Consider the following 8,775-nt stretch of genomic DNA (forward strand, 5'->3'; position numbering starts at 1 on the left):
TTTTCTTCGCCAAAATAGGTATTTTGGATATGTTATTATTATAAAAATCAAGCGAAATCAGTCTGATTTAACCCGTTTTCACAGAGGCAAACAAACGATACTTACCACTTATTAAATAAAGTCAACGGGGTAAATAAAAGTTATTGTATTTGGAGAACAAAATTCCTTTAATTCGTTATTTAACACACCTTAAGCCTTAAAGTCGAACATCTCGAATCCCTTATAAATATTATTAACCATTATATTAAAATTTTATTGTGTAGTATATAAACCTAATATTTTCATCGGAATATAACATTTATGAAAATATTGTAATTTGTTATTAACATTACATTGAATTTCGGAACAAGGTAACAATATGTAGATAAACTGCTTAAAAGATATGTTATTTCTCAACAAATGGATTATTAGGAAGAGATTGAACAGTTAATTTTGTATAATCAAAACATTTGAATAATAATAACATAAAGTGAGATTGTTATTAAATATCCTTTTAACACTTACTAAAATACTAGGCATATTCTTATTAGATATTGGTGCCATTGAATACAAGTGATTAATCTTCGATTAACTAGCCGCTACATGAAACGCTCATTGAAAAATTTATATTTCATCTAACTCTCACTCCTTTGTAACGAATCGTTAAATCGATGGCATGCGATCTTTATTAGTTTTCCGATAAGTATCGTATTATTAAATATATATTATAACTATAAACGTGTCGAGATTCTATAAAAGATATCAACACCGTAAGCATCGACAACAGTTTGTGCATGAACAATTAACAATCAAATACAATATTCCGTGGAAGCACATTTAAAGTTTAAAAAATTTAAAACACACCGACCTCAGTCGATACTAAACTATGATAAGTTATTGTACCTTCATTCTACAGTAATAAACAGATTATAAAATTAAATAGTGCTGAGTTAAAAATCTTAGGAGTAGCTTTTCAACAGAAACCTTAACACTTAGGAACTTACTTAGGCAAACTACTAATCATACATTTTTATCCTTACATTTTGCAAAACCTCTCAGACATGCATAATAACAGCCATTGCATTAGATATTTAAGTATTTGTTGAACCGCATATTAAAAAGATATGAATTTTACGTAGACTTCTACTTTCAATCACAATGCAAGGCTAACGCTGGATGCATTTTGAAATAAATAGTTCTTTACTTAACATTATTAAATGAAACAATATTTTATTTAGACTTGCACACACGCTACCGAAATTATTCAATCCATTTTAAGTACTTTAAAAACACTAACAAAGTTTTTATCAAAACATTTTTTTATTCTGCAAGATAGTAATCATTTTCGTATAAGAAATTTATTTTTTAAAAAGTTATTAAGAAGGTGTAAAAAACAAGTGAAATATTTATCAAGTTCAGCTTTAAAATACATAAAAAGTAATGAAAACTAGGTTAAAGATATATTTTAGAAATACAGATATGTATTGGCACTTAACTAAATAATTGTGCTCAAAATGTAAAACACATTAGGGCAACAACCGTGTATGGATAAAAAGAGGAAGCAAATAAATTATTCATTTCATCACAATCTATAATTCTTTTCTTCTGATATCGAAATATAAAATAAATATGATAACTATAAAAAATACACATCTATACCAATAAATATGCTTAATACTAACATTGATATAATTATTGGCGACATACGCGTCAACGAGAAATATTTAAACATTTGTGGCAGTTAAAATTGTGTGAATTCAATTTTGATGATTTTGTACGATTTTGTTTTTAATGAAATTGACTAACCAATGCAAACAATTATTCCGTAATTTGATAAAATGTATCATTCGAATTCTTTCAACAGAAATCTTTCTGAAAATCTACATTCCGTCACCTTCGTTTTACCTTACAAGGATTCTACATAGCAATGATATTTTAGTCGTAGGTTTCAGACTCTTGCTGGACCAGCTTGAATCGACGCGGACTCTTTACAGCGACAGAACCATGTCCGTCTAAGGACAGACGACCTTTCATCTGTAGGTATCTGTAAAACAAAACATGTCAGAAACTAATTATTTCGCGTCGAAAATTTTATAAATGTACTCACCTTTTAATGTGGCGAGAAACAAGTTTTGTCGGACGTTGCTGCCACTCATCCAAGACTTCCTTTGGAGCTAGAACCTAAAGATAAAGTAATTTAGTTTTTGCACTCTTTTATAAGCGACAAGCCAGTTCTTGGTAACATGTACTTGCATGTCAATAAGTGAATGTATGTCTAGCTACAATGCAAGATTTACAAAGCATTATAATGTGTTTTTTTTGCATTTGTGTTTAGCTTTAGTTGAGAATTTTTAAGGGTATTAAATTACATTTGTCTTCTTAATTAATAAACATTCCGAGATTTTGTCTTTATAAAACTTGCACAACTTAGGTTACAACCAAGTTAGCCAACAAGACTACCGTCTTGTACCACATCACGTTTTATTTGCAATATACCTGATCTCCTTTCAATCTGTCCAATAGGGTGACGCAGATGACAGCTGCCTTAATACCAGCGTGATGAGTTAGTGCTGCGAAAGCCAACGACTCCATTTCTATATTCACCACACCCGATTTATGAATACTCTCCAAATATTCCATTTTATCATTTTCTGTGAAGTCGCAGAAGGCACCGTCTAGACGACCTTGACCTGAGTCAATGATTATCTATATTATAATTAACAAAGGAGGCTAGTTAAATTGAAAACGTGCTTAAGAGAAAATAGACTCGTAAACCATTGTAGAAGCCCTTTAACCTAAATTCTTAATTGCATAACATTCTAATTTATTCATTATTATATATTCTAAAAATTCTATATAAATAATATTTAGATAAAATATAATAAGCTTTTTTAAAATGACCCAATAATTCTGTTGGCGCAGACAAAAAACCATTTGACTACTGAGAAACGTCAGGTCAAATAAATTATTTAAATTGAAAAGCCTCGTATCTTAAGTGTTATTGTTATATAGCAAACGATCTCACGAACTGTGTTACGATTTTTTTACAAGATCTATTATCTGCCTCCACTTTAACATATGCTCTCTTTATTAAACCATTTGAGGCTTATCCACACACGTTATAAACGAAGAAAAAGCTGATAAAATTCGGACGTTTTAATTAATTACCTTCATAAAAATCGTATGTGCACATAGTTTTCCCTGTCACTGTGTCATAAGGATCTTCGGGATCTCCCATGGCCTTGAGTTCTCGTGCCAGCCTTCTATCCAATTTTGCTGGTCTTTGAAGTGTCTTTCCAAGAACGGTCTGTAATTATTTAAAACGAATAATTTATTTACTCATGTTTGCTAGTCCTATTTAAGAATTACGTAAAAACTACATAATTGGCGTCATTATTAAAACTATTTCATGACATTTACTTAGATAAGAGGTCTTGAAATAAATGGTGTTTTATTGTGTATTTATATTAATTTTAAAACTTTATTTACTTAATAATAAGTGTTAAAGTTTATCTAAACTTTTAGTATTCATACAACGGGAACGAAGTCTCGTTTACTTAGTGAATAATTTCAATAAAGACATTAGTAATAGTGCCGTTACTAAAGATATAATTCATCTATCAATAAAACAAGTTCAGTTATAAAGACCTTTAAAGAATTGCGTAGGATATATACAATCACTTTGCGAAACTTCGGAATGTTATCGATGGCCGTGGCACTGAACTGAACAATATGTAATGACGAACGTAGACCCGTTGAAGTAAAAGTCACTTTATTTAGTGTAACACGATATAATGCTTTTATCACAATCTAAATGGGAATTGATTTTCTTATCTCGATAACACAAAAGCTTGTATACACTGATTAGGTGTAATGGGTTTTATTATTATATTACGTACCTACGTTGTACATATTTAAATCACTGTTTATATAAACGTAAACCATAATTATTACTACAATCATTTTTTTCATACTACAAAATAAGTTGTGCTATTTTAAAAGTTATATTTTTCTTTAATATTATATTTTTAATTGCTCATTTATTAATTAGGACAATTAAGTATAATACCTGGATTTAACAAAAAAAAAGTGATAGTAATTACTGTTTAATCATAAAGTTTTATTTTTATTTTTTATTATTAAAAAGAACAATATTTAGAACTTAACAATTATAAAAATACTTACTACACCTACTATAAGCATTATTAGCTATTGAATATTATGCTCTAATAACTTTTTGTCGCTTTGCAAATAAATAAATATTATATTTGAAAACGTTTTTAATTTCTTTTTTTTGTAATACGATAGTCTAAATAGTGATATCTTATAACCGTTAATATCTTACCAATTCAAGGACATTACGAAGTGCTCCATCGACAACTTCCTCTGAAATAATCACTGTACCACCCTCATGACCGATTCCGCCACAAGTCCCTATCCTGAAGAACACTGGGTCCCGAACTTTAGCGTGGTACATAAGTTTTATGACTTCGTGGAGTAGAATGCCCACTGATGGAATTCCCATACCGTGCTGCAGGCAAAAAGTTTTATTCTAAAGTATTTTTTAAGAACACAATATGTTAGTACAATAAGTTAATTTCATAATTAAAGAATTTATTAGAAATCGAATCAAAAATAGAAAATTTCTCTAAATATTAAGGAATGTCTTAGTGTCTAAACTGGTTTAAAATTAAAAGCTCAAATCTTTTTAATAAAAAGTAAATTTAAAATTTAATTTACGAATATATATGTGGGCTTATTATTTTTAAGTTTTTATGTACATCGTTTATGTAACCAATTATTTGACGAAGAATATTCTATTGAAAAAATATATCCCACAATATAAATTGTTGATTGGACTCAATTACGTAAGACATAAGACCAACTCAGGACAATAAAGATGTTCATTTATCCCAATTGAAAATATCAGTGAGATCGAATAGATCATATTAATTCAGTCATACATAGATTAATAAATAGAGGACATTTAGGTATATGAAACTAAATTGAATTGAGTCTATTATAAAAAATATAATATTTTAGTCTGACATATTAGGTAACATAATGTACACTTATGAACGTAAAAAAAAGAAATATACATTAAATGATTCTAATTTTACATTTACTGCCAGTTCTCAAATTAAGGGCGTAGAACGGAAGAGAAGAACTGGCAATAAACTCTCCGCCACTCTTCTTAATCGCTAAGTTTTTTTACACAATGTTTGTAAGGAGCTGCAACCACTACACCATGTTCCATATGACATCTTGAGTAATAAAGAATAATTAAATAAATTAAAAACAAAGATCTGTCTACTAACTCTGAATCTCTCCTGAGTGTTTATGACAATTAACAATACTGGGAATCATTCGTCTCAGATACCAAATACCAAAACAATCATATCATGCAATTGAATAAACGTAATTTGACCCTACTTGCAATCTAAAAATAAAAAAATGTTCTAAGAAACTTATACAATTAAACGGCTAGATCCATACAATGATTATAGCTGAACTTCTTATTTATAACGTTTGTTATTACATCGTTTAGTAAAGTTTAAGTTGAGGTCATTTTTTTATGTGGAGTAAACGAAATTAAACAATCTGATTGTATAAAAGTGACTTTGAAAAATAAATTTAAATGATTCTTACACTTATAGACAGTACAGGTCCAACTTTATACATCGAGTAGCGGTAGGAAAAATGACTGATGTCCTGCAGCGTAGTTCCGCATGGCAGTTTGTGGCCAATTTCTGCCATTATGTTGTAGGCAAACTGCTCCATTCGTTTGGGAGTTCCGCCCATGCAGACAAACTGAAACAAAAAATATTGTCCAATGGATTTTAAGAAATTTTTATCGGTAGGATTATGAATTTAGTAGACAATTCAATCGATCACATATAGACATTATTTATCCATAGCATTAAATAAAACAAAAGGAATCCGTTTGCCAGATGTCTACCACACATCATCCATAAATAACATCTAAAAATATAATAATTAATTATTTTTTCAAAGCATTTAAGTCAAATAGAATAAATAATATAAATGTCTTAATGTTTGTTGTTTCTCACTTCACGTTTTTTTTTCCAAGCTGTTTCTTTATGTCTCTCAATATGAAAATTTAATACCTTAACATCCCCAAACATCTCGACCAAGTCATGGGAGCCACTTCCCAGCGCCAGGTGGTACAATATGTCTTGATCCATGAGTTCAATATTCGGATTCCGGAGACGCACCGATCCATCGGGATACCTACATAAGTAATATATTACAAAACAAGATGAATACATTCTATGTCAAAATAGTGGTGAATATTTTTTTATTTGTATGATAGCGTAGGTATTATCAGATCAATAATAATATATAAACAATAATATTATAGATAACAGTTTTATATTAATACAAATAATACAAAACAATTTATGTAGTTTATAATATATTTTGTTGTAATTTTTATATAACCTAATAGCATCCAAATTGTCGACCTCCGAGTCATTTTGGGAAAATTCTTCTTCGTAAGTCTTTCGATGTGGCTCATGATTTGAATTGTTCTGGTTCTCACCGTTATTTTTCAGGCCATTATCCACGGCCACTCCATTTAAAGGCATATTTAATGACGCTGTAAACATGCAATAAATAGATAGATAATTTTCATATATTATAACTTAAATAAAATAAAGTTATTTCAAAACAGAAACAATAAATCTCTACTTGTGCTCTCTATGATACAATAAATATATTTCTGTATAATCATAAATGAATTTTTATTAAAAGATTTAATAAAATGCCTCTAAATAACCGAGAAGCATAAAGTATGTGTACCTGTTAATAAAGGTAATCTAACGAAACTAAACTATGTTAACTTTTTACGTCATGTTTGGTAATGATTAAAATTACAATCAAAACCATAAAAATTAATTCATATGAAATTTTTTAATTTAATATATTAACAATTCTGTTTAAGTTGTATGTTTGCAAATATTAAAAATAATGTCTCAAAAAACGTAATAAAAATGTGTTGAAGCTAAAAATAAATATGACATCAAAATACAAATAATTTCGATTTACTTACCCACTTGTTTTTCTTTGATCGTAAAAAAAATCCACCGCAATCGACGTGTTGTTACGGAGAGCACAATATGAAATGTGGTTAAACACTAAACAGCTACAGCTAGTCACTTGCGATTATGTTATTGTACTGTCGTAACTGGTAACCATACTTACAATGAGCTCGTCGAAAACACAAATACAAATGGTGAAGGTTTGAAAATTACGAGGAACGGGAACATGTTTACAATGCATTCTTTGTTTAATTCAAATTTTATAACGATTTTGATCAATATTAATGTAAAATGCTATGGCCCAATCAATGAACTTGTTGTTTATATTTCCCGTAATAAATAATATTTCCTATAATGTCAACAAGTACTGTAGTTGTCAATTCTTTGTAATACAACGGAATATTGTAAATGTCGACATCGTAATAATTAGAATATCCGGCATATTTTATTCAATAGCTTTTAACTTTTTGGGTATATAAAAGATGACGCAGTATATAAAATATACAGGCTAACTAACCAAGCCGTGCTGGTCATAAATTGATTAATTACCAATTCCAATCAATACTGGTTAACAAGATTAGTAGTATGACACAGTTACATAGGTAGGTAGCTAACCTGAATTATTGACAAGATGTGGAAATTGAATGTGTTTGGCACAAGTAATAAATGAACCTAACGTTTTAATAATATATGTGACACTAAAAGGTCGTCATTTACGTGATAGTCGATAATGACGTATTTAATCCGAACTGGGTATCACAGCATTTTCATAACATTAAAGATATGCGCCTAAATAATTTAAATTTAATTTTGAGGATAATTATTATATTCGAATTATTTTAACCATTACATTTAAATTTAGAAATACGATAGGTATTCTTTAAACACGTTCGATTACGTAGTTTGTAAAACGTTACTTGCGTAAATATATTATAACAAAAGGGTTTATACTTTTTTACTTACAAACGAACATATAAATCACTCAATAAAGTCACTATATATAGATATAACAACTATATACGATTCCTACTTGAATTAAACCAGGTTAGAAGCTAAATGGGGTCAAGTCAAGTTCGCCTAGATTCTAGTATTACGACTAGTCTAGATATCTTATTGTTTACTAAATCGAAAATGTAGTACTAAACGGGATTAATGCATAACTTCACCAAATATATGGTAGGTACATTATATTCACATGCAACATTTAAAGTCGTAGTATGTTTTAAAGTATGAATAGTTGGAGCGTAATACTTTTCGATTATACATACAATTCGTACTTTAAGATTTGAAGGTCGTAATTTTTTTTAAGCTATTAATATTGTTTCCGATAGCTTATTTTATTAATTAACGTGGTTCTGATAAAACTGAATTACTCACTCGTCACGAAGCTCATCAGTATCGAAGGACATCGCTGTATGCAATCACTACACTAGATTGTAAGATAATTATCTAACTGATGGTGGATCGATGAGTACAGAGAGCAAACTGGTGCGCGGTTTGCGGGGAGTCGCCCTGTCGCCAGGGTGCGGACAATGCGTGAGACTTGCGCAGAGCGCCATAAGCTTTCCACGTTCATATATAATATAAAACTGAACCCTAAAACAGTACGTTCTATATTAAGATATTTTTATACGGAGTTGAAATGGCCAATGTAGTCATTTTATTAAAACAGATCGTAAGCATGGCATGTAAAATGTTTTTATAAGATAATCAGTTTCTTGGCACGTTCATCTTA

At 29.5% G+C, this 8,775-nt stretch overlaps 1 protein-coding gene across 3 annotated transcripts; it reads right to left on the reverse strand.

The window, feature by feature from the left end:
- Nucleotides 1-148: 148 nt before the first annotated feature.
- Nucleotides 149-8,536, reverse strand: LOC110998462 (uridine phosphorylase 1). Of its 3 annotated transcripts, XM_022267130.2 has the most exons (9): nucleotides 7,052-7,313; nucleotides 6,442-6,598; nucleotides 6,108-6,231; nucleotides 5,629-5,790; nucleotides 4,325-4,510; nucleotides 3,148-3,286; nucleotides 2,476-2,669; nucleotides 2,087-2,160; nucleotides 149-2,023 (listed from the first exon to the last, which is right to left on the reverse strand). In XM_022267130.2, exons 2-9 carry the CDS (start codon nucleotides 6,585-6,587, stop codon nucleotides 1,915-1,917), a joined length of 1,134 nt encoding a protein of 377 aa, XP_022122822.1. In that variant the 5' UTR covers nucleotides 6,588-6,598; nucleotides 7,052-7,313; the 3' UTR covers nucleotides 149-1,914. The 3 variants fall into 3 exon arrangements, with proteins under 3 accessions (XP_022122822.1, XP_022122823.1, XP_045485343.1); XM_022267131.2 differs by lacking the exons at nucleotides 6,442-6,598; nucleotides 7,052-7,313 and adding an exon at nucleotides 8,418-8,536; XM_045629387.1 differs by lacking the exon at nucleotides 149-2,023 and having other exon boundaries at nucleotides 2,083-2,160; nucleotides 7,052-7,316.
- Between the last annotated feature and the right edge of the window lie 239 nt (nucleotides 8,537-8,775).

Source organism: Pieris rapae, chromosome 9 (assembly GCF_905147795.1).
Source record: "Pieris rapae chromosome 9, ilPieRapa1.1, whole genome shotgun sequence".
NCBI classification, from domain to species: domain Eukaryota; kingdom Metazoa; phylum Arthropoda; class Insecta; order Lepidoptera; family Pieridae; genus Pieris; species Pieris rapae.

What these genes read in the sequence shown, in the direction of transcription:
- LOC110998462 (XM_022267130.2), bottom strand. Translation starts at nt 6,587, where the DNA reads ATGCCTTTAAATGGAGTGGCCGTGGATAATGGCCTGAAAAATAACGGT. An exon ending in GACAATTTGGATGCTATTAG is followed by an intron (nt 6,232 to 6,441) that starts GTTATATAAAAA and finishes TTACTTATGTAG; the next exon opens with GTATCCCGATGGATCGGTGC. An exon ending in TTCGTAATGTCCTTGAATTG is followed by an intron (nt 3,287 to 4,324) that starts GTAAGATATTAA and finishes AAATAATTACAG; the next exon opens with ACCGTTCTTGGAAAGACACT.